A 26900-nucleotide genomic window follows, 5' to 3' on the forward strand; every position below is an offset into this window, starting at 1 on the left:
AGAAGAGGTTACAATTTGCCAAAGAACACATCAACTGGCCTAAAGAGAAATGGAGGAACATTTTGTGGACTGATGAGAGTAAAATTGTTCTTTTTGGGTCCAAGGGCCACAGGCAGTTTGTGAGACGACCCCCAAACTCTGAATTCAAGCCACAGTAGTGAAGACAGTGAAGGATGGAGGTGCAAGCATCATGATATGGTCATGTTTCTCCTACTATGGTGTTGGGCCTATTTATCGCATACCAGGGATCATGGATCAGTTTGCATATGTTAAAATACTTGAAGAGGTCATGTTGCCCTATGCTGAAGAGGACATGCCCTTGAAACGGTTGTTTCAACAAGACAATGACCCAAAACACACTAGTAAACGGGCAAAGTCTTGGTTCCAAACCAACAAAATTAATGTTATGGAGTGGCCAGCCCAATCTCCAGACCTTAATCCAATTGAGAACTTGTGGGGTGATATCAAAAATGCTGTTTCTGAAGCAAAACCAAGAAATGTGAATGAATTGTGGAATGTTGTTAAAGAATCATGGAGTGGAATAACAGCTGAGAGGTGCCACAAGTTGGTTGACTCCATGCCACACAGATGTCAAGCAGTTTTAAAAAACTGTGGTCATACAACTAAATATTAGTTTAGTGATTCACAGGATTGCTAAATCCCAGAAAAAAAAATGTTTGTACAAAATAGTTTTGAGTTTGTACAGTCAAAGGTAGACACTGCTTTTTTTTGAACACACCCCTTTCAACTAATTGCCCAATTGCACAGCCTTAAGAGCGTGCATATCATGAATGCTGGGTCTTGTTTGTTTTCTGACAATCTACTGAACCTACTGGTAACTTGTTTGCCACGTAGCAATAAAAAATATACTAAAAACCTTGATTATTCTGGTTAGTCACATTGTACTGCTATTATTTTGAACAAGACTGTATATATATATATATATATATATATATATATATATATATATATATTATTATTATTTATTTTTTAATATATATATTTTTAAATAAGAAATAAATAAATAGCATGCATTTGTCAGGTATGTCTCATGTCTACAGTCTCATGATGATTGCATATTGATTTAGATGATATTAAAAAATATATATAAAAACACCCACCTACCATAACTTTCTATTCATGTAGATTAAAATATATATTTACAACTTATCTAACATTAAACATTATTTTAGAAAAGGTCCACATTTTACCTTTCATTGTTTTTTGTTTTTTTTATATGACTTTTTTCTACTTTGACATTAATCTACAACATCGTGTTTTTAACACAAATATACCATTTCACATTGACAAATACATTTTTTTTATTATTATTATTTTGCTTCAACTAAAGCCACCTGCCCTCAGACTATATCTCAATATAAATATAGATTAAAATATTTATTAAAACTTTAAAGTGAGCTTCTAAACTATTTGTATATAATATTAGGTATCTTACATTTACTGTGTCGCAACCAGATTCTGATCATAAGTTATTTTTTTTTGTATCTAACAGCACTAATGGATCTTGATTGCTGTATGCAATCCATTTGTGAAAAAAATCCTCTTGGTAAATTGCATATAGATTTAGAAATGAAAAAGATGAATTACAATAGCTATTTATCTATTTATTATTATTATTATTAATAATAATAATAATAATAATAATAATATAAAAAATAATGTTAATGTTGACAACACTAATAATAATAATAATTTATTAAGGAACTAGTAGTTTACTTTTGAAACATTTTAAAACACTCACATAAGATTAATTTCACATAGATGTCGAAATACAGAAAAATGAACATTTGTTATTTATGTATTTTATTTTACTCCTCTATCTATCCCCCTCTGTCACATTGGCCTAAAACATATCAACAAAAAATATGGGAACACAATTTTTTAAAGTGTCCTTGTTACACGTTACATGTGGTAGTAACATGTAATAGTATAAAAAATGTAGCGACTATAATATACATGTAATCATTTAATATTACACAGTGCTTAAATGTACAATTACACTGTAACAAGAAAACCTTAAAAATAAAATGTAACCAAAAAAATGTAGTGCTTTTTTAATAGCAGTGTTGTTCAGACATATAGCCTACCATACGTTATTAAGATTTGAATTAGGCTTTTTAAATAGGTAACAAAGATTTTTTTGAACTAATATTGAACATTGTTTTGATCCCTACTGTATTTGATGAAGGTTACCGTCACTCCGCACCTGCCAAATCCATCCCATCCTGTTACAGTCTGTACCTGTGATAAATGTGACTGTCGCTCTGTGTAACTGCCACACTGCCTGATGAGTTTTACTGCCAGATTGCTGAACCTCAGCACCATGTCATTTCCTGTCCAAATGGATGGATACAAATAAGTCTGGTAGTGCTGTCAGTCACATTTACAGTGAACTAAAACAGAAAAACCTAAAGCTGATATAAATCATAAAAGGCTTGTGTTTTTCTTTAGCATTCAGATTTTTCTGCCACAGCTAAAAAAACATACACGATGGAACTTTAACACAACCTGTGATATATCCATATCGTTTTTTGTTGTAAATACTGTACTAATAAAGCAGTGACTTGATTGTTTTATGTTTTCCAGTTTGAGCTGCAGTGGATGCTGATTCACTGTGACCCAAAGAGAGCTCAGAGAGAGAGCTGTACGGAACTTCCTTTGACTGAGGTAACCATGCACTCATCACTTCCTGTTTCGCCTTAAATGAGAAATGACCAATCAGATGCTGTGTTCGGAATTGCCCCTATACCCTTCACTAATAAAGTCCACTTGAAGGAGTGAATGAAAACGAGTGTGCCGGAAGGGCTGCCGCTTTCGAATATTTTGAGCTTTCCGTGTAATAATTAGTTGAAAGGTAGCAAACGAGCTCCAGTAAATTAAAAGATTTATCTTGAACTCTTGTGTAAACTAGCATGTATAAAACACAATTATACAGTTTAATAATCAATAAAACCTGAATTTATACCTGTATACGTTATAAGTTGTAGCCACATTGGAAAAGCTGCGGGCGCCATCTTGGAAACAGACGCTTACATCAGTTGTACACTCATTATTGCAGTGAATTGAATATTGAATTCAATTGATACAAAATCATTGAATGAGTGCACTTGATAACATCCACTATGGTTCCGGACATCACTACAAATGGCTGTCCCATATTTAAGGCTATGGGGCAATTTCAGACACAGCCATCATTTTTGTTATTTTTAAAGGGATAGTTCACCCAAAAATGAAAATTTTATGTTTGCTTACCCACAGGGCATCCAAGCTGTAGGTGTGTTAGTTTCTTCAGTAGAACACAAATGAAGATTTTTAACTCTAAAAACCGTTGCACTGTGCCAGTCATATAATGCATGTCAATGGGGTGTAATTTTTTTGAGAGTAAAAAAATAACATGCATAAACAACTTCTTGAGAAAACGAACAGTATTTATATATATGTTTTACCTCAAATACAACACTATGTACATCAGCTGTCCCTGGGCCATCACTGCCTGTAAGTGAGGTCAAATTACACGATATGGCGTAGAGATACGCGCAAGAGATCACTTCTGCCACTTGTATCCCATTGAGAGACGCCGTATCTTGTACATTTGACCTCACTTACCGGAAGTGATGGTACGCTTGCGGCTGTTGTACATAGTGTTGTATTTGAGGTAAAAAAAAAATGATATAAATACTGTTTGGTTTCACGCAGAAACTGATCGTTTCATGTCTTAAGACATCAATGTGTCCCCACGAGCCGCAGGGTTTAAAGGACCACTTCACTTTTTTTGAAAATAGGCTTATTTTCCAAGTTGGTCATTTGGTCATTGACTGGCACACGGTACAACACAGTTGGAGTTAAAGATCTTCTGTTCTACTGAAGAAACAAACACACACTGCAAACAAAAAAATGAGAAAACTTAAAAGTTGAAGGCAAGCAGCTGCAGAACATTTTTGAGTTTTCTCAAATTAGGGTCAATAGTCGTACAAACTTTGTTTGAGTTATCTCAACTTTTTTCATGTTAAATAGCTGAATAAACCTTAAAAGCTGTTTTGTCATACAAAACATAAGTTAGATACATCTTGGACGCCCTGTGGGTAAGCAGATAAAAATCAAATTTTAATTCAAACTATCCCTTTAACAATTGAAATATGGGAAAATCAAGTCAGTTACCTGCTGAAAGGTGGTTTGGCTGGTCTTTTACCCTCATCAGCAAGCACCCAGAACTCAGCTAAAGCTATCAAACCTAGCCAGCAAAGACCATTAAACAACCGTAAGCTGGTTTAAGATGGGTTTTAGCTGTAAACTTAATAAAATTGTACAATTTAAGAGTTTAGTCCCAATTTTTTTATATATTATTATTAACAGCATTACTCTCAGTCATGGGCGTCGCTAGGCCCTTTTTAGGTACGGCCTTCAGAGTAGGCGGGCTTTATGGTCACACAGAAACTGCTGAGGCTGAGCGCAAATTGTAGCAGCGCAACTCGACGTCAAAATAAGATAAATGTAAGCAGTTAAACTAAACATTCATGTTTGACAGCTGCTGCTTTAAGTCAGAAATGTTAAACAAAACAATAAAATATTTAGGCAAATGTAAGAAACTTTTGTCTAATTTCGCCATTTTTAACTGGAAATATGCCTATGTGATTCATGTAGGCCTTAACGAACAAGAAATATAAACAAAGCCATTTTCATCAGATTAGGCATAAGATTAATAATGAATGTGTATATATTTTAAATGAATAATTCTATTTGTAACATTCAGTAAATAAAAAAAAAACTATTTTCAGCCTGTATTGGGCATTAGTAATGAATGTGTTCATATTGTGAATTTAATAATCTTAAAACTTAAACAGTAAATTAACATGTCTCAGAAAATTATTCATGAAACATATATATATATATATATATATATATATATATATTATATCAGTATGTTAATATGTAAACAGTATGTTTACTTTATTCACTGACAAAAAGAGAGATGTGGACATAAGAAAGACAAATAATCTACTGCCCAGTGACATGGTTTTCAAGATATTATCTATTTTTTTTTGGCCTTCAGAACATCTTAAAATGCACATATGTAGATCATAGAAATCAAAATTTTCTCAGGGGAGCATGCCCCCTAACCACCCTAACATTTGGGATCTTTTAAACTGCCTTAAATTATTGGGTATGATTAATGCATGTACAGTATGGCCATGCATAAGGTGTTAATATTGGCTTTATAAGTAATGATAAACAGCCAATATCTTCTGGGTATGCATGTTTGTAAGCTATTAGTTAATAGCGCAATTTTGGACCTTTGGATAGTGTTACCATTTTTTCTACAGGCCTATCCCTCACTGGGGGCTGAGCCCCACTAAAATGAAAATCCTAGAAACGCCCTGCTCTCAGTCTAATATACACTGCATAAGCTTAAAAATGTCTGTGGTTTATTGCTATGTCAGACTGGAAATGCCAGTTGCCTCAACAGACCTCGCAACATCTCACTTTGCCACTTAGCGGTGGACGTTAATATCGACATTCACGCATTTGCTTTGTTTTTTGATGAGTTGGCCGGCGGGGCACTATCGTAGGCCGCATGTTGTGGCGCCATCTACAGGTGTGCTTTCTCTTTTTGGTGAAGGGGTTTCATTTTCACTAACTCTGCAATAATCTTAATTCTCTCTCTCTCTCTCTCCCTCTCTCTCTTGCTTCTTCAGATGTATGCCAATGCTGAGGTATTTGATTTTTTTACTTTGTTTTGCTTTTAATTAATTTATTATTATTATTTTTAGCAAATAATCTACTACAATGCTTTGTTGCTGAAATGACTCGTTGCTACCTGCTACACTTACTGCAATCCACAAAACATGACCCGGAACAGCTTTTATGCATTTGAATTATGTATTTATATGTGAGATTATTAACACCACAAGGTAAATAAAGGTAAATATTTTATAAGAAATTTATTTGGAAATTAACAGAACCCTCCTTTAAAGAATACGTTTAATTTCTAAATGTTGTTCCTTGGCTCGCTTGAAGCTTAAGCTAATAACGACAAGCTGGCGGCAGAGAGCTAATGATTTATATTTTTTATTCTTTATTGTGTTAAAGTAATTGTTTAGGGTCCCTGGGAGAGAGAGATTATTTGTAGCCTTTCCAGTTATTGATTTTGGTGTTTAATGAAACTGGTTATTTATGACTAAAGCAAATAATAAAAAGTTCTAAAAGGCTCCATGTTTACATTTACTTACCGTTTTCCTTGTTTTACTACTTTAACCCTTTTACAGCCGGATCCCAAGCCAATCCCTGGTCCCCCCGGCCCTGAGGGTCCTGAGGGGGCCCGTGGACCCCAAGGAGAAGATGGCAGAGACGGGAGAGACGTATGTCTTTCTGTTCAATATAAACATGACTGATGTAAATTAATTAAGTGGTCAATTTTGAGATTTTGGGCTGTTTGTGTTTTCATAGCATGTTTGACAGTGTTTTCTGATTGTGGAGGAATAGAAAGCGATGTCCAAAATCCCCTCTTTAAAAATGAAACAAGAATTGCCAAACCTGATCACTTTTATAGGATAGATCACTTTTATAATGGATAGATCACTTTTATAATGCATAGATGCACTTTTATAATATATAGATGCACTTTTATAATAGATAGATGCACTTTTACAATAGATAGATGCACTTTTACAATAGATAGATGCACTTTTATAATAGATAGATGCACTTTTATAATAGATAGATGCACTTTTACAATAGATAGATGCACTTTTACAATAGATAGATGCACTTTTACAATAGATAGATGCACTTTTACAATAGATAGATGCACTTTTACAATAGATAGATGCACTTTTATAATAGATAGATGCACTTTTATAATAGATAGATGCACTTTTATGGACTTCAAAACAGAAAAAAAAACATTCATTGCCATTATAAAGCTTAGAAAAGCAAGGAATTTTTTTATATAACTCAGATTGTAGAAGAATGTCATATACACCTAGGATGACTTGAGGGTGAGTAGTTCATGGGCTAATTTTCATTTTTGGATAAACTGTCTCTTTAATATAACCAGTCAGCTAGGGAAGTATCTTTGTGTGTTTTGTTTTAACCTGCTTTTTTTAAAGGGTTAGTTCACCCAAAAATGTCATGAATCACTTTCCCTAATGTCGTTCGACACCCGTTCGACTGCCGTTCATCTTCGGAACTCAAATGAAGATATGTTTGTTGAAATCCGATGGCTCAGAAAGGCCTTCATTGACTCCAATGTCATTTCCTCTCTCAAGACCCATAAAGGCACTAAAGACGGCGTTACAAAGCCCATCTCACTACAGCGGCTCTACAATCATTTTATGAAGCCACCAGAATAGTTTTTGTGCTCAAAAATAAATAAATAGCGACTTGTATAGTAATGGTAGACCGAATTTAAAACAATGTTTCCCATCACTATATACGTCTTTTTTTGCACAAAAACTATTCTCGTCACTTCATAAAATGATTGTAGAGCCGCTGTAGTGAGATGGGCTTTGTAACGCCGTCTTTAGTGCCTTTATGGGTCTTGAGAGAGGAAATGACATTGGTGTCAATGAAGGCCTTTCTGAGCCATCGGATTTCAACAAATATATCTTCATTTGTGTTCTGAAGATGAACGGAGGTCTTTATGGGTGTCGAACGACATTAGGGTGAGTAATTAATGAGAGAATTTTCATTTTTGGGTGAACTAACCCTTTAAGGTGTGTTGCCTTAAAAAGTAGTCAACATGACATGTTTATATGGGAAATTGCTAGTATGTTCACTGGCTATATTGTACACAAATATGTAAAATCAATTTTTTATGTATTTAAATATTTTTATTTCTTAATTTGATTATTATCTGCAAAAAAACAGGAAATACATACAATATGGTAATACTAAAAACGAATTATAATACCCGTAACATAATTAGTCTCTACATTAAGCAAGTATACCAACAACATAGGATTCGATTTTCCTGTTCATTCCCTGTGGCAATACTCAAATCAAAATAATTACAAGTTGCAATGATAGTTTTTAACTTGTTATATTTTCATCTTCTGTGATCCAGAGTTTTCCTGTACCGAAAGTCTAGTGAACCTCCATTAGAGCTGTTCCTTTAGACTCAGTTCATTAGGGTTTTGTTCTCTTGTTCAGGGAGGCAGAAACTGCTCATTAGAGATGTTCTCATGTCAACACATCTGTCCTGTCTCACTGACTTGTCCATTTTTTTTAGCATATAGTGTCTTTTCTAACGTTTTCTTCTGTTCTTCAGGGTATTCCAGGCACCCCTGGCGTCCCTGGAGCTCCAGTAAGTATGAAATTGGAGGACTGATATTGAAATTCTGATATACTGATGAGCCAATAATATTTTTTATGTTGCAGCAGATTATAAAGATGATAAATAAAACTATTATTATTATTAACACTAAGATAATAGTTTTAGGCTACAAAGATTATAAAGCTGATATATCGTTTTAAATTAAAGACAGGAAAAAGGTTTGTAAGCTTATAGTAAGATTTTAAAGTTGATATATAATACTATTCTTATTAAAACACACATACACACAAACAAAATAATTAGTTATCTTCATCACAGCACCTGTTAGTGGGTGGGATATATTAGGCAGCAAGTGAACATTTTGTCCTCAAAGTTGACGAATTAGAAAATGGCCAAGTGTAAGGATTTGAGCAAGTTTGACAAGGGCCAAATTGTGATGGCTAGATGACTGGGTCAGAGCATCTTCAAAACTGCAGCTCTTATGTGGTGTTCCCGCTCTGCAGTCGTCAGTATCAATCAAAAGTGCTTGTGGTGGCCAAGGCTCATTGATGCACGTGGGGAGTGAAGGCTGGCCCGTGTGGTCCGATCAAACAGACGAGCTACTGGAGCTCAGATTGCTCAAGAAGTTAATGCTGGTTCTGATAGAAAGGTGTCAGAATACACAGTGCATCACAGTTTGTTACGTATGGGGCTGCATAGCTGGAGGCCAGTCAGGGTGCCCATGCCGACCCCTGTCCATCTCCGAAAGCGCCAACAGTGGGCAATGGGTCAGGACACTGTTTTGGCCCCAAAAGGAGGACCAACACAATATTAGGCCATAATGTTATGCCTAATCAGTGTATATATAAATATATATTGTTCAAAATATAATAAAACTACACAATGTTAATAAATAATAAATAATTAAATGTGCATTTGAAAATCATTAGGCAACACAATATGATAAGGAATTGTATAAAAAGGATCTATTGTTTTTTTTGTTTTTTGCTATAGAAATGTTCTATTAAAAAAAGTTGCTCATAATAATTCAGGAGGGACCCCGCCAATGCTGGATTATACTTTAAACAGACTTCTGAGAACTATATTTGAACAATGCTTTGTGTCATGTGAATTGCATTATGCAATATTTTGTAGTATGTAAACATCATTCCGTAAGATTGAATATCGCCGTTATTGAACTTGCCCGTTATACTCTGTGTCAGTATCTATTAAGGGAAAGCGTGGTGTGTCATAAATAGGTGTAATGCTGCTCAGAGCTGACTGGTCCGATGAGATGAGAACAGATGCATAGAGGAGTGCGGCATCGCTAATTATGTTACAATAGACCCACCGTGCCCTGCCCTATCTCAGCAACAGCTGCAGTCGATGCTGATCGGTGATGAAACTGCTTTTGTCCTTCTGTGTGTGTCGTAGGGCAGTAAAGGAGATCGAGGCGAGGTTGGACTGCCAGGACAGAGAGGACTGCAGGGGGCCCCAGGACCAATGGTTAGTACTGAAACGTATCATATTTAATAACCACAATGACAGGATAAAACTTTACAATAATGTTCCATTTGGTAGTGCGCATTAGTTAACACAAAATAACAATGAATAGTTGTACTTTTATTAATGTATATTAACGAAAATAAACAAACACTATTACAAATGTATTGATCATTAGTAATATGTTAATGTGGCAATCAATAATGTTTTACAGATTTGCATGTCAGTTTCATGTTTGCACACAATTTTATTTCACTGTTCTAAATTAATCACTGTAATGTTAATTGATTCTTATATGTGTGTAGGGACCAATGGGCCCCATGGGGCCACGAGGACCGGTGGGAGAAAGAGTAAGAGACCTCAGAATGACTCCATCTGTTTGAATTCACATTCAGTCCCTACAGTTCTTCACGATTCCACAAACGAGAAAATAAAGCTCAGGATGTTGCTTGATGTTAAAAAGAGTTATTAAAGGACAACTCCGGGGAATTTTTAAGTTAATCTTGATCATTATACCTTTGTGAGTACAGGTATAGGGATTGGTGCTTGCAACACGGAGCTATTGCAGTTAATGTCCAGAGCTCCCACTCAGCTAAAAGGGCAGTTATGGGGGCATAAACATAAAGGGTGTCTTTGTGCCTCTTAACAGACACAAAATGCAATTAAAATGTCTGTCCAACATGAACAGGGCCCTTACATGACAATGAGATGCGTTTAGCCACTTAGCCAATGCTTAAATTCACATAAATAATGTTTTAGACGGCTAGCTGTAGTCTTGTGGGAACTCGGTGTAGCTGGAAAAAAGGCAAATAATCCAGTTGGGAAGTCCAGTCCAGTACAACAAAGCCACAAAAATGACTCAATGCAGTATGTACACATTGACACAGAAAGCCACCTTTCACACATGCTTGAATGTCCGTTTTCACACAAATGCAGTCGGTTATGTCTTAAGTCAGTGTAAAGATTGGAGAAAATTGAATATATTAGATTCGTGCATAAGTTCTTAAAGTAACAGCAGCCTAATATTCCTGCTGCCGTCTGTCATTGACATTAATTACAGACAGAAAACTCACTCACTGCTCTTGACTAAACTTCAGTAGCTTTAATAAGAATCAGTATATTTAATTCACTCAGTGAAGATTGTGCTGTTTTATTTTACATTTGATTATTCAATTTTATGTGGTATTTTACCTGAATACTAAACATATCTGAAAATGTTAAAACACTAATATTTTTATATCTATTGTCATATACAATAAGGTAAGTGTGGTAACTAACTATAAAAAGCTGGAAATTACCACCACAAAATCCATAATTTGTGAAAATCTGGTGGGACTAAATTGATGTCAACATGCTAAGATTTGGTTTTATTGGGTTTGTAGGGTCTTCCTGGTTTCCCTGGATCTGCCGGACCCCCTGTAAGTCTTTTCCTCTTGTTGGAAAGCAAACCAATGCTTTTCTGCTAAATGCTACATTTTGTGTTTGTAATGTTGACATGTTCTGTTGATATTGTATTGTCATATTATCATTGTTTTCTTGTCTTTTTGATTGTATTTAATTTGCAATAATGACGGCATCATGCTTTTTAGACGAATTATGCATTTTTGAAGGTTTGACTTATACTGTTTTTGTTTTTCCTCTAGGGACCAGAGTCTATTGGGCCACCAGTATGTAAAACAATAAAATAATGGGTCTTACTATAATTAGTCTCATTCTCAGCTTTTAATTTTACATTTACAAATTTTAATGGTATTTCTCGACCATGCAGGGACCCCCAGGGAAGGCTGGGACTCCAGGAGATGAAGGAAACATCGGACCTGAGGTCGAAATTCTTTTCAAAGTGTCACATTAATACTAAGGCATCTTAACACAGCTAAAGAGTTAATGCTGCTCTGTACCAGCCCAAAATTCGGTGTAATGCCACTTAAAAGCCTGACTAAATTATGCCTGCTCTGACCCACTTCAGCCCTTAGTGTCAAAGTATAGTTATATGTGCTGTGTAAATGCATTCATGCCACCTCTGAGCAGCGTTCGTGTAAAGACACCTAAATGCCATTTCAGAAGTGCTTCTATGCCACATTTGCAGTGTATAATTGGCAATAGATATAGGTTTTCACACTTGATGTCATTACTTTATTGATTGTTTCTGTTACCTGAATATAAATGTCCCTTACGATATTTCTTCAGGGTCCTCCTGGACCAAGAGGAGGACTTGGGCTCCCAGGACCACCAGGCCCACCAGGCCCTCCAGGACCAGCAGTAAGACCGGCTTCTACCATTTCCTAATTTCATGTTTCATGAGCAATCTTACGTATGGTGAATGCTTTCAATCCACTTACAAGGAACGGACATTGTATGGGCTTAATTTAGTTAAGTCTACATTTAACCAGAACATTCAATGGTGGAGTTTTACTTTTAGAGTTTATGCCTATGTCTCACTGTATTCAGCGATCTTAGTCTAGAACATGTTTTACTAGACTGAAAAAAAAGTCTGTAATGCAAGTCAAAATGAAAATCTGTAACACTTGGTCTCATGAAAGAATGGTGGCAGTTACCATTGTAATTTAGGGGAGCATTGTCTGACTATCACCAGACGAAGCTCAATTAAAGATTGAACATCGGTCTGGGGAGTCTACTCTGTATTTTCTTCTCCACAAGAGGCGTGATCAACGAGCATAATTCAAATAACTCTGTATGCAATTGGATAGTCCTTCAACCAATCAGACAACAAGAGGAGTGATCAACTGTCAACAACCCATCGCTTCTCTATCCGTCATCGTGTTAAACCCACCAATAGCGTGCCAGGTGGATAGGCCAGTCTGTGATTGGTTCCCGCAAAAGTGTAAGAGAAGCAGTAGAAATGAATGTTCAGGTTTCCAGACTGAGCTGCAGGGAGAAATCAAATCACCGGCAGATCAGGCTGGGTTTACCCTGTCTAGGGGAGGGACTTTCTTATACTTTAATTGTACAACCTTTGCATTAGACTACATTTTGAATGTCTGTTTGACAATATAAGTACATTAGCGTTATCAAACCAAAGATAACCCCGGTTTCACAGACAAGGCTTAAGCTAATCCCAGACAAAAAAAAATGCATGTTCTGTTTTAACTGAAAGCAACTTGCCCTGACATATCTCAAAATATGTCAGTGACATTGTTTTGTCTCAAGCTGCACACCAGTAATGTTTTTTTCTAAGGCACATTTATAAAAGCTACTTAAATATCCTAACTTAACTAAGGCCTAGTCGTGGCTAAGTCTGAGCTCTGTCTGTAAAACCGGACCGTAGGTTACTAATAGATACTAAATCTGTTATACATTGTAATTCACTTGTCTTTAAACATCCTAAGACTTCTTGATTCGTTTTGTCCCTGCTGTTAACCCTTACTTTCAAGGGTTAGTTCATCCAAAAATGTAAATCCTGTCATTATTTACTCACCCTCATGTCATTCCAGACCCGTAAGACCTCCGTTCATCTTCAGAACACAAATGAAGATATTTTTGTTGAAATCCGATGGCTCAGAAAGGCCTTCATTGACACCAATGTCATTTCCTCTCTCAAGACCCATAAAGGCACTAAAGACGTCGTTACAAAGCCCATCTCACTACAGCGGCTCTACAATCATTTTATGAAGTGACGAGAATAGTTTTTGTGTGCAAAAAAACAAACAAAAACTAAATAACGACTTGTATAGTGATGGCCGATTTCAAAACACTGATGTGAATCGGCGTAACGATTCATGATTCGGATCGCGTGTCAAATTGCCAAACTGCTGAAATCACGTGACTTTGGCGATCTGAACTGCTGATTCGATACACTGATTCATAACAGTTCGAAACGTTGTTTTGAAATCGGCGATCACTATATAAGTCGTTATTTAGGTTTTTTGCACACAAAAACTATTCTGGTCGCTTCATAAAATGATTGTAGAGCCGCTGTAGTGAGATGGGCTTTGTAACGACGTCTTTAGTGCCTTTATGGGTCTTGAGAGAGGAAATGACATTGGTGTCAATGAAGGCCTTTCTGAGCCATCGGATTTCAACAAAAATATCTTCATTTGTGTTCTGAAGATGAACGGAGGTCTTTACGGGTGTCGAACGACATTAGGGAAAGTAATTAATGACAGAATTTTCATTTTTTTAACCCTATAACTGGGTCAGGTGATTTCTGTTGGCTTTCAGAGGGTATAGAACTAATGCAGAGCTTTCATACAGATCTGTTCTGAACGCTGTAACCTTTGAGGATTTGAAAAGGGGCTTTGCTTGAGCGTGTGTCTGAATCTAAACTATGCTGCTGTCATTCTGCTGTCCATAGGGGCCACAAGGTGCTGGGAACCCTGAGGGAAGTGGGGAGACTGTGAGTGCTTGTTAGATTTGAATATTATTCATGCTTCACATGGACACACAGAACCTGCACATCAGCATTTAACAAATGTTTGAGTCTAAAAGATCTGAAACTTAGAAAACAAAAAGATACAGTATGCAACATATATAACTTGGAAAATATGTCAACATGCACTGTATTTGCTCTATAATTTATCATTGGCTCATAAAAATGCAGCAGAAGCTTTTTAAGAGTTGACAATCGGCTGCAGTTTCTGTTGTGCCCCCTCATCTTAAATCTTCATTGCTCCATTTGCATGTCTCTGGTGAGCTACAGGCTGCTTGTGTGTTATTCTTCACTTCCTGTCTGATCCTGCTGTTAATGATGAATAGGCTTGATGCGTTTGTGCATCTCTTTTTGTTAGCAGTGCCAGACAACATGCCCAGCTGGACCACAGGGATTGCCTGGTCTGCCAGGGATGAAGGTGAGTCCCTACCCCTGAGTATTAAACTTTGGCATGTAACATATCTGTGCTTGTGCTTCAGACATGAATCATTCCTCTAATTATGTGTCTTTTTGAGGAGAAATGTACTGTTACTTACCCAAGTGATCTGAGTTACGATTCATACCTGATTTTGATACCTAAATTTACATTGGAGGAACATTTTGAGTCAAGGCCAGTGCGCAACCACTGAGTGACGCGTTAACCACCCCCTACAATTGTTCAACCCACCCAAATAACACCTCAAACACCTCTACACTTGGAGAGTTTTCAAAAATAATTGGAAGAAATATAGCTGTGGGCTGCAATTATTGGGGTTTAAGCACTTTAAAGGAACACACCGCCGTTTTTAGAAATAGGGCTTATTCAACTTCTTTCCTACATTTAGATATGTGGGCAAATGCATTTTTTTGTCAGTGCATGCATTGTTTTAGTTTGGCAGGGTCGCCACTAGCTTAGCTTAGCATAATGAATGGAATCCTATGTTGCCAGCTAGCATGTCCCGAGTAAAAGTGATCCAAAAAAACAACAACACCTAATTACTTCTTGTGGCCTGCGTATTCACAATGAGTAAAAATAGCGATGCAGATTAAGACTAGGCAATTTCCTAGGCAGATATTGACTTGGGACTATATTATGGGGAAGCACAGGCAAAGCACTGTTACTTGGGCACAGAGATATCACGCAACACATTGGAATCCCTCAACAGCCGGAGGACGTGAGGATGAGAGCCATAGAGTGTCTGTGCTGTGTGCTCAACACTGGCCATATCTCATGGCTTCACCTGTGCGCTCCCCCCCATAATATAGTCCCAAGTCAATATCGGCCTAGGAAATTGCCTAGTCTTAATCTGCATCGCTATTTGTAGGCTACTTGTTGTGTATACATAGGCCACAAGAAGTAATTAGGTGGGGGTACTGTTGTTTTTTTTATCACTAAAGCCGGGTGCACACTGTGCGATTTTGGCCACGATTTGGCCGTCTGAGACAAATTTAGGAAATCCTAAAAGATTCCTCAGATCCTAGGCTAAAATCTGACGTCTTTGGTCGTTAGTTTGACATGTTCACCGGCCGCCGATTAATGAGTGCTGCGATCAAATTTTACCTCAGACGAAATTCTGGCAGTGTCAGAAGATTTGGCACAGAATCCTGCAGTGTGACTTCTCCTACGACAACAGTCAAATATCTCGGTTTTTCAAGACAAACTATGACCAAAACGAGAGCTAGAAATTTATTTGTAGCCAGTATTTAGTCCCGCGTGTAATGCAGCTCACTGTCACTGAACGCGTCATTCATTGATGATATAAAACTCCGGGTGAGATTTCTTGCGCGCGTCCGTTTTTAGCGCGCCTAAACTATCGTGCAGTCTGACATTAATGACAACTGAGATCTTACAGTGTGACATGGGGATCATGTTCGTACAGTCTGACAAGGGACATTCGCAAAGGATTTTGAAAAATCGCACAGTGTGCAGGACCCATTAGATATCAACATAGGATTCCAATCATTATGCTAAGCTAAGCTAGCGGCGACCCTGCCAAGCTAAAAAATAGATAAAATGTAGGAAATCACAATTGTAGCACCTTGGACAAAGACACCACATGCCAGTTATCAAGTTAATCAGACTGATTGTTGCATAGCTATCGACGTTTTCGTGTCCATACATAGGTGTACCAAGTTTGGTGAAAATATCTCATTCCGTTGAAGAGGAATAGCTTTTTTAGTAAAAGTGGCCACAGCAACTTCAAACTTTTTGCCGTCCCGTCGCAGACGTCAATCAAATTGCTGACTTTTTTGATAATTATTGATCATCAGACTCCAAAGAATCTTTCTGCACTGGTTTATTTCTGTTCTGAATTGGCGAGAAACCTAGCACTAATTCGTAATAGTAGGATTTGCGTCTGCACAACTTTTGGTCAGCCGATCGCTTTTAAGAGAGAATGCCGATCCTTGGAAGTTCTAATAATTGCAATAGGATTGTATGCGCTTAAACCCCCAAATATATATATATTTAGTCCTGTTCCAACATTGAAGTGGAAGTTTGTATGAGCAAGCACTGCTCACATTTTCAGAAAATGTAAAAATACAAACAATTTAAACTTGCTGTAAAATAAAAATAAAACATTGACAAATAGGTTCAATTTACTTATTGATGCATGAAGATTAAATGTGTTGTCCGGAGTAGCAGTACAAAATTATGATTTTGCTCACTAAAGAAAGTTTCTTTGGCCAAACACCAACTACTTTCTAATGAATGAGTGTATTAATTAATTGAATCTCTCTGCCAGGGACATCGTGGTCTTCCAGGTCTGGACGGTGTGCCAGGTATCTTAGGTGAAAAGGTAAGAATGCTTTGAAACATTCTTAAAGGGTTAGTTCACCCCAAAATGAAATTGATGTCATTAATGACTCACCCTAATGTCGTTCCACACCTGTAAGACCTCCGTTCATCTTCAGAACACAGTTTAAGATATTTTATATTTAGCCCGAGAGCGTATTGAAGTGTATGCACACTATACTGTCCATGTCCAGAAAGGGAATAAAAACATCATCAGAGTAGTCCATATGTGACATCAGATGGTTAAATAAAATCTCTTGAAGCATCGGAAATACATTTTGGTCCAAAAATAACAAAAACTACAACTTTATTGAGCATTGTCTTCTCTTCTGGTTTGGTTTTCGTTTCTCAAATATGGATATGCTCTCGGACTAAATATAAAATATCTTAAACTGTGTTCTGAAGATGAACGGAGGTGTGGAACGACATTAGGGTGAGTCATTAATGACATCAATTTCATTTTGGGGTGAACTAACCCTTTAAGAAGAAGAAAAATCAAGAAACGGCAATACCCAAGCTCTTCAGAGTGATTAATCAACAAGCACTGTAGTCGTGTTCTTCTATATTTACAGGGAGAGCGAGGGACCGCTGGAGAGCCAGGTCCTCCTGGAAAGGCAGGAGATGATGTATGAAAACTTTGTTCATTTGTTGTAGACTGAGATGTGTTGACTTTTCTCTTTTACATATTGTCACACCTGGGATTGTATCATGTATACTCAAATTTCCTCCAGGGTCAGCGGGGTCCAATCGGATTCCCTGGACCTCATGGCGAGAAAGGTGATCGGGTAAGACTTAAAACAACATCTTCATCTGCATCAGATGAGGAAAGAGCAAGAAACCAGAGAAACGCTTGCAGAGCAATATCCTCCAGCCCGATCAATGCATTAAATAATTATTAAAGCAAATTAGTTTAAAGCTCAATAAAGCTAATCAAATAGCATCTCCAGTGATTGTACAGATTAAAACTGCTGTGTGAGCATAATGTATGCAAGGTAAAATATTTTAGGCTTGTGTGAAAACACAAAAGAAATAGAAATGTCTTTCCTCCAGCTGAACACAATGACCTTTATTAAAGCTTTAGCCCTTCTTTTTCATTTCTGCAGGGTCCTCCTGGATTCAACGGGATCCCAGGACCCACCGGACCTCCAGGATCTCCAGTACGTAAGCAGAAAAATCTGATATCAAAGTACAGAGGATTTGTCTTTATCTGATATTTATAAGATTTATATGAGATACAGTGAGGAAAAAAAGTATTTGAACACCCTGCTATTTTGCTCCCACTTAGAAATCATGGAGGGGTCTGAAATTGTCATCGTAGGTGCATGGCCACTGTGAGAGACATAATCCAAATAAAAAAAATCCAGAAATCACAATGTATGATTTTTACCTATTTGTATGATACAGCTGCAAATAAATATTTGAACATCTGAGAAAATCAATGTTATTATTTGGTACAGTATCCTTTGTTTGCAATCACAGAGGTCAAACGTTTCCTGTAGTTTTTCATCAGGTTTGCACACTGCAGGAGGGAATTTTATTTTGGCCCACTCCTCCACACAGATCTTCTCTAGATCAGTCAGGTTTCTGGCCTGCCGCTGAGAAACACGGAGTTTGAGCTCCCTCCAAATATTCTCTATTGGGTTTAGGTCTGGAGACTGGCTAGGCCACACCAGAACCTTCATATGCTTCTTACAGTGCCACTCCTTGGTTATCCTGGCTGTGTGCTTCGGGTCATTGCCATGTTGGAAGACCCAGCCTCGACCCATCTTCAATGCTCTAACTGAGGGAAGGAAGTTGTTCCCCAAAATCTTGAATGTTATTAGTTAGATTCTTACTGATTTTATGGGGTGGACAGGTGTCTTTATGCAGCTACCGACCTCAAACAGGTGCATCTAATTTAGGAGAATAAATGGAGTTGCAAAGTAACCGAATGTGTAACTACCAGCGGACTATCCAAATAAAGGTTAACACTAAGTGTAAACTGTAGTTAAAGAGTGGCAGATGCTATTTGCACCTCAGTGTATTGTAGTATATTATAACGCAGTGTGATAATAACAAAATATTCAGTTTATATGATTTTATTTATTAAAATGATAAATGGATGCTGCTTTATTAGGACTTTACATGTCCCTGTCTCTAAAGCACACCCCTAACCCTACACATTAAACACGTTATACCCGCTATTCTATACCTGTTATGCACTTTATTTACACTTTTTGAAAATTTTCTTTATTATTTAAAGTAAACACTTCTCTGTGTTGATATGAAATGGGAAAAAGGAGAATAAGTTCAGTGAACGGTGGATTTGAACTCGGGTTGGCCACGTCAAAAGCTAACCCCTGATGGATTTCTCTGGACATTTTGTCTGGCTCAATCCGTCAATGGTGGGCGGAGTTAGTGTAAATAACTTCTGCCAACAAGGCGAGTGTAATGTTGTAAATAAACACTCCTGTAAATTTAAAGTTAAAGCTCTGTCAGGCTGCAGCAAATGGGAGTGCAGTCGATCAACCAACAGATAATGAATTATATTATGGAGTTTAACGAAGTAAGTGAATATTTCTGTCTTGACAGGGTGTTGAAGGCATCAGAGGGCGACAGGGACACCCTGGGCCTAAAGGAGATGATGTGAGTTACTGCTGTCCGTATGATCTAAATCTAACCTGCTCAAGAACACTATGGATTGAGTAACAATCAGCCAAATGTGTTTTAGGGTGTAATCGGAGCGCCTGGTGAGAAAGGAGCTGCTGGTGCCAAGGGTGACACTGTGAGTGATTCACAGTAGATTTATGCTCAAAATGACCTTCATATTCACATCACTGTAGTAATTATGAAATTGTACTGAATTATTTGAAATGTCTTCGATTACTGTAATGATGTGGAGGATGTTTATGTGTAGGGCGAGCCAGGAAAGAACGGATCTGATGGAGCAACAGGAGCTACAGGAGAGAAGGCGAGTTATGATGATGATTCAAAAAACATTTCCATTTGTTCCTGCTGCCTACACTGCAAGCATATCCCGTTTTTATGATGCTGAATTGGACCTTTTTGCTAATTAAAATGCATATTGTTTTGTGACAAATTGATGATTCTTAAATCTGGCTTGTTGATTGATGAAAACTATGAAGAATTTGAAGTTTTGCTGTCTGCTTGACAGGGAGACCCAGGTCTGCCCGGAGCCCTTGGTGTCAGAGGAATTGTGGGAATTCCAGTGAGTTAATCAGTTAATCTATATTTATGTGCATGTGCGCAGTTCTGGATAGTAACTGATTTCTGGATTATGGAATCAGATTCTAAAATTGATATACTTGTAATTAGAATACTCAATCAGATGTCAGTTAAAGGGGGGGTGAAATGCTGTTTCATGCATACTGAGCTTTTTACACTGTTAAAGACTTGAATTCCCATCCTAAACATAGACAAAGTTTCAAAAACTAATGTTGGACGTTTTATGGAGTATTTCTTTGTCAAAAATACTCCTTCCGGTTTCTCACAAGTTTCGGAGAGTTTTTTTCGAGTATAGGTCGGCTTGACGTTAATAGAGCGGAAGGTCCTTGTATGGGCCGTACGGGCTCTTCTCCCGGAAGGGTGCGCGCTCGCGTGACTAGAGCGTGAGAGGAAATGCACGCCCATAAACACTCCACGCCGCGCTCCACTTTATTCCTATGGGTGACATCAAGCGACTTCAACACTTCAGCTCAGCAAGTCACTGCTGTCACAGGACTTCACCAAATCATACCAAAGAAGTGTGTTTTTGACAGAGCGGTCCCAGCGATAAAGGTTCGGTCCTGCTTTGGAAGCAGGCGGTGAGTAAAACTGCTTCAAATGTCTCTGCTGTTGGCTATCGTCGCGTGAGTAAACATCAGTAAACGACACGATCGCGTGCTTCGTCATTCAAATGCGCTAAAGGACTCTATTGTTGTTCTATGTATAACGTTACACTAGTCTGCAAAACCGTTTTACTTGCTACTGCTAAGGTTTAGTCGCATACAATAGTCCATAAACCGAATCAGGTCCTCATAAACTGCGAGTAAAGACACACAAATGTTGACAGGCCACTAAATACAGTCCATACCACAGAGACGGACGTCCTGCTGCTGCTGTTTCTCCTGTTCAATTTATTTCAGTCTCCGAATGATTCTGGATCATAATCTATTAGCTGAGCTCGACAGCCATGGGTTCCTCCACGCTTGAGGACGTCACCGCTTTGCACGCACTCGTCATTCTTTAGCTCCGCCCACTCGATACGCCTCCAGGCGCTCGTTTTTTTCCGGAAAGACTCGGTACAGCCCATATTTCTTTTATAAATATAATAAAACTAAAGACTTTTCGGAGATATGAAGGATGCATTACTACTCTATAGGTACTCAAGATTGACTGAAACTGAGTGTTTCACCCCCCCTTTGAATGATTGATTACATGATAATTTAAAGGTCCACTGAAGTGCCTTGAAACACGCTGCATTATTCAATGTGTTGACGTAATTTCCCCTGAAACGGCTCCAGCTGTTAGCAGCTCCTCCCCTTTTTTGATCAGCCAATAGCGTTTCATTAATATGCAGTTTGACTAGAGCGCAAGAGCGGACCTTCTCTCTCTGTTTGGTAAAGCCAGTTTCCTCTAACACTGTTCACCATCATAATCCTCCTCCAGAATTCAAATGGGTCGATAAGTTTGTTGTCTGCGCCGACTCGCGCATATGATCTGCGCTGCGCTTTCGTGTCTGTAGTCTAAATTTAGACCAGATCCGTAAGTGTGTGCGCGCTGCTGCGGTGCGTAAAACTAACGTGAAAACAGACTTTATTCGCCTCAAATGAAAGCATATTTACACTGAATCGTTTCCTATCACATATATAGTGTGCTATGTGCCTTTCACCATGGAGAAATTAGTAAATGTGTGTTAACAACTGACCGATTTCAGCTTCAGCTTCAGCATTGTAGGGGGCGGGCTTTAGATTCTAGAGAGCATTTTGATTGGACAGAAGATTTGACGAGAAAGTGAAGTCTGCGATGATGTCACCAAAATCTGAGATTTGTTTTAGCGGAAGTGAGAGACTGTAAGTTTTGAATGCTTATTTCTCCTAAATGTAAATTTTGTCATAGTTTTGGAACATACCAGCTTATTCATAACTTTAAATCTAACACAGTCATACTAAAAGCTAAAAAAAACTTAAATTTTGATTTCAGTGGACCTTTAATATTGATAAAACAGTAACTTATTCATAATTGATTGATTCTCACTCATTATTTTGTATCTTTTAAATTGTCCTTTCTCAAACAGCCTATTGCTAATGTACAGTCAAACCAAAAATTAATCAGACACCAGATATCATTTTTTACTAGTGTGTGCAGGACACTATAGTTTATTTATGTAAGTGAGGATAGTGAAATAAAGTAAACTTAGTCATATTATACCCACAATTTCTTCATACAGTGAATTACCAGTAAAAATGTATTTAAAAACAATTGGGACTTTTTTTTTTGCTTTAGCGTTAACCTTTGACACCACAGACTGAACAAAACAAAGCATTGGTTGACCTAAATCGGTATTATCTTATTGTGCATTCAGCTGACAGCTGATTGGTTGATTGTAATCCATTACATACCCTTCTATCAAAGTTATCTGACATTATCAAGATGAATTTGTTCTTGTCATATTATATTACCATTTTATAAATTATAGCGAATAAACCTAATCCCAGTTTGAGAAATGTAATGTTAAATGCACTTAATTTTACTGACAAATTTTCAAAAAAAATGTCTCTTTGTATTTTTATATCACTATATTACAGGATTATTATATCCAAGTCTGTGATAAACCAGGTTAAAAGTAATCTAAAAGTAGTCAGATTATATAACTAACTACAGTTTTCATCATGTCATTTGTATTAAGTGATAGACTACAATTTTGAAGTAATCTACCCAGCAATGCTTTTCCTGAAATGATTCTCAAAGCTGCCGCTGTAACTCTGAAAGCTGTCGCATGAGATCCTGCCTACTATACAGTACATACTGAACTTGTGAGGCGTGAGGTCTTGACACCAACAAACTTTAAATGAGGAGATTTTCACCCATTTGTAATCTTTGACTCACCTTGACTTAACAATGTTGCATCTCAAATTTAGGGTTTACCAGGAAAACAGGGGCTCGTGGGACCTGCAGGCCAAAAGGTAATCATCATTTGCATAAAAAAATAATGTATGCTGAATCTCATTTAAATTTTAAAATAGTGATGCCACTGCAAGCAATTTCACTCTTTCTATTACAGGGTGAAGTTGGTGCTGTAGGACTGACTGGTCCGGTTGGGCCTCCTGGTAAAGATGTGAGTATTATGGAAATTTTTGCACTTGTATGAATGTTTATTATGATTATTAATCATGCTAATTTTATATTTTAGGGAGCACCTGGGCCAGCAGGAGAAGATGGAACTCCGGGAGTCAAAGGAGCCACTGTAATAACATTTTTAGAACTTTTTTTCTAAAAATATATATATATATATATTTGGTGCACACCATTCGGTGCTGAGATTATAATTCATAGTAATTTGTTGAAAATGGATCCAGTTAATCAACAAACTTCCCTCCCTCTTAGGGTGAAACAGGAAAACAGGGTCCAGTCGGCCCAATGGGCCCACAAGGAATCCAGGTGGGTTGGACACATCAACGGACCCTTTGGTTTGACTATGGATCTTAATGGCTGTGTTCCAATTTGCATACTTATACTATGCTGTAAATGTATGTACTTTACTGGAGATGGCAAAGACAGTACAAGTGAGCAATTAAAAAAAAAAAGGTGTATTGATACCAGTGCTGGGTGTAACTGTGCGTTCACACTGCCGGCGGCGAGAGCGGCAAGCTGGCCGGAAGTCATTCATTTTCAATGGGAGCCGGGCGGCGAGCTCCGGCGAGAGCGGCGCGTCTTGGACGATTTGGGCGTCGAGGAGAGTTGAAATCAGCTCAACTTTATGGTAATGAGCTATGATGCGGTATGGCGGCAACCAGTCAGAATGTAGAAGTGCTCCGCTTGAGAGAAATCCAGAGAACGCAGGCCTGTAAACTTTGGTTCCGACCACATTAGTTCCCAAGCAAAATGTAAGAGAAGTTGATTATTGCTGTGCGGGTTTCCCTATCATTTATGACAAGATCATTCATAGTGATGTGTAATGTGTTAAGAAGTCGCGCAACATTATTTTACAGGCGCTAGAACGCTCGTTGTTCAGCGGGTATGAAATTCATTCTTACTTTCACATTTAAACGATTTTATGAGTTTAATTTATACCCTACTTGTGGTCAGTCTATCCATCAACATGCTTGTTTAATTTGCGGCCTCTTTAAATACAGTTTAAAAAAAGAAAAAACATTCAATCTACGTCAGAGCGGTAGCGCGTCCACGAAGCTTTCTACAGCGTCGTTGGCAGGGCAGCAAGAGCCAATTTTGACGCTCTCGCCGGCGGTGGTGTGAACGCACGGTTACTAGTCAATATGTAATTAGTTACTGTAATTTAATTCCTTTTCCCTTGAAAAAGTAAAGTAAGGGATTACTCTTATTTTTTCTGTAATTGAATTACCGTTACTTCTGATGTAATTGGACTAAATACTGTGTTTAGACTGTAGAACAATTATATATAATACAATCGTGGAATAACATCAAAAGTCTAACTTTAAAATGCATGTTTTTATGTATCCTTCTCATATTTGCAATACGTTGGTCAGTTAACACAAATAATTGTAGTTTTATATGATTTATTTGAATGATTAAAATATCCATTTTATCCTTGAATCGCTTAACTAGAATTTAACTATAGAATTTAGAAAGTAAAAAGTAATGAAATACTTTTTGTAGAGAGTAATTTGTACAGTAATCAAATTACAGTATTGAAGATATAATTAGTAACTAGTAATACACTACTTTTTTAAAAGTAACTTACCCACCTCTGATTGATACTACCCTTTGTTGCATACGTTTGCATGTAAATCCAAGAGTTTACAGACATCCCAACCAGCAAAAACTAATTTCCGAAGATGACAACCCTCACTCCCAATTAGTTTAACTAAGTGCAAATAGCGTGCCTTGTTGGCAAATGCTGCTCACACTAGCTTTGTCTAACAATGCCTGGTTTGGCCAAAGAAGATTGAAAAAGAACGTTCATATTTCAAAATCTTCAGTGGCCCAATCAGTAATAACATGAATCCGCCTTTTGCAAAGCTCGCTCTTCTCTCTTTTTTCTATCAAAAATCCCAATGGAAAGGCATTTACTTTCAATAAAAATTAATAAAATGTTCTAAATGTGGAAATAAAGTGCCAAACTAAATGTTTAATAATAATAAAAAGCATTTATTGGGTAGGGTTAGAGGTAGGTGTAGGGAGGGCTTTTAGTGTCCCTTTACGGCAGCATCAATTTAATAATTTTAATAAATATAATAATTTACTGTTATTATTGCATCAAGTTAATGTACAACAATACTGAGTTGCAAATAGTTTATCTCTTTCAAAATAAAGAATAAATTGCATGTAATTACTATTTACACAAATATTTTAAAGAACTGCTGCTTGTATATGGTGTAAATAGAATATATCACTATTTTCACTTAGTAAATAGAATCTACAGCTATTTGCACTTAGTCTTACTATTATCTATCGCTAAGAACATTTTATTTTCACTTCACTTGGCGCCAATAGAATCTAAATTGGTGTAATTTGCACTTAGTGCAAATAACCTCTGCCTTAGTTTAATTACAGTATATGCGTGACTATTGATAAAAGACAATAATTTGGTAAAGCACTGTAAAATTATACATTGTTATTATACAGTATTTTCATTATTCCATGGGGATGCTAAATATTCAATTGTATTACTGATCTGCCTGCATTGACACCACATGAGAACTGAACTGTGCTAGATGATGACAGCACAGTTTTCAAAATTAAATTGTGTTGTATTATTTTCCTGTTGCCCACTGTAAAGCTGCTTTGAAACAATCTGTATTGTGAAAAGCACTATATACTGTAAATAAAGGTGACTTGACATGACTATGATTTTGACTACCTCCGCAGGGAGATAAAGGTGACCATGGACTCATGGGTCCTCGTGGAATCAAGGGTCACACGGGTCATAAAGGAGACCAGGTGTGATCATTGTTCACTATAGTAATCCTAACAGAGCAGGCCTTGTTGTTGTTCGCTGTGTGTGTTCATGGTATTTTTGTTGCTTTTTCAGGGTCCGATGGGTCCCGTCGGCCCCAAAGGAAGTGAGGTAAATTATAAAGCCCCAGTCAAACCATGCACTCAGTGACCGTACAGTGACCGTAGCTTCTCCCTGCACTTGTATGAATAAGGGTAATCTTTCTCTCTCTTCATTCTACAGGGGGATCCAGGTGTTTCAGGAGAACCAGGCGTGAAGGGTGATCAGGTTCGCCATATTTATAGCATCATACCCAGTCACATCCTCTAATTATTGTATTCCAGTATGTGTACAGTAGTGTGATGGTTTTTAATAATGGTTTACAGGGGCCGCCAGGTATTACTGGAAACAAGGGAGAGGTAAGTGTGCTACTTAAACATTCTTTCAAAACGATGAATCATTGAATAATCACATCTAACATAAAGGTGTGTGTGTGTGTGTTTTATATATATGTATATATACACTGATCAGACATAACATTATGACCGATGCAAGCGCAACTCGGCCGTCATTATGTTAAGCCCCGCCCACCGACTATATACAATGTGATTGGCCTGACCAGAGTTTGGCGATTACAGTTCAGAAGGGTATTGAGAGTTGCTAGACGACACTCGCGGCAGATTAGATTTATTGCTGCTAGAGTGCGTCTAGATTTCTAGGCTAGGAAAAATGGCCATGCGTAAGGATTTGAGCGAGTTTGGCAAGGGTCAGATTGTGATGGTTAGACGACTCGGTCAGAGCCATCTCCAAAACTGCAGCTCTTGTGGGGTGTTCCCGGTCTGCAGTGGTC

General features: G+C 37.5%; 1 protein-coding gene across 1 annotated transcript in view; it reads left to right on the forward strand.

Moving 5' to 3' along the window:
- Positions 1-26900, forward strand: part of LOC137047715 (collagen alpha-3(IX) chain-like) — a 94561-nt gene that overhangs the window by 59076 nt on the left and 8585 nt on the right. Inside the window, exons 14-41 of the mRNA XM_067425548.1 lie at positions 2608-2688; positions 5715-5732; positions 6285-6377; positions 8288-8323; positions 9707-9778; positions 10081-10125; positions 11158-11193; positions 11419-11442; positions 11544-11597; positions 11963-12034; positions 14088-14129; positions 14524-14580; positions 16886-16939; positions 17508-17561; positions 17667-17720; positions 18039-18092; positions 19507-19560; positions 19646-19699; positions 19832-19885; positions 20090-20143; positions 23055-23099; positions 23198-23251; positions 23327-23380; positions 23521-23574; positions 25984-26055; positions 26147-26182; positions 26294-26338; positions 26437-26469. Coding sequence (XP_067281649.1) covers positions 2608-2688; positions 5715-5732; positions 6285-6377; positions 8288-8323; positions 9707-9778; positions 10081-10125; positions 11158-11193; positions 11419-11442; positions 11544-11597; positions 11963-12034; positions 14088-14129; positions 14524-14580; positions 16886-16939; positions 17508-17561; positions 17667-17720; positions 18039-18092; positions 19507-19560; positions 19646-19699; positions 19832-19885; positions 20090-20143; positions 23055-23099; positions 23198-23251; positions 23327-23380; positions 23521-23574; positions 25984-26055; positions 26147-26182; positions 26294-26338; positions 26437-26469 — 1455 coding nt within the window. The remainder of the gene's footprint in view (positions 1-2607; positions 2689-5714; positions 5733-6284; positions 6378-8287; positions 8324-9706; positions 9779-10080; positions 10126-11157; positions 11194-11418; positions 11443-11543; positions 11598-11962; positions 12035-14087; positions 14130-14523; positions 14581-16885; positions 16940-17507; positions 17562-17666; positions 17721-18038; positions 18093-19506; positions 19561-19645; positions 19700-19831; positions 19886-20089; positions 20144-23054; positions 23100-23197; positions 23252-23326; positions 23381-23520; positions 23575-25983; positions 26056-26146; positions 26183-26293; positions 26339-26436; positions 26470-26900) is intronic.

Source organism: Pseudorasbora parva, chromosome 19 (genome assembly GCF_024679245.1).
Source record: "Pseudorasbora parva isolate DD20220531a chromosome 19, ASM2467924v1, whole genome shotgun sequence".
In the NCBI taxonomy this organism is placed as follows: Eukaryota; Metazoa; Chordata; class Actinopteri; order Cypriniformes; family Gobionidae; genus Pseudorasbora; species Pseudorasbora parva.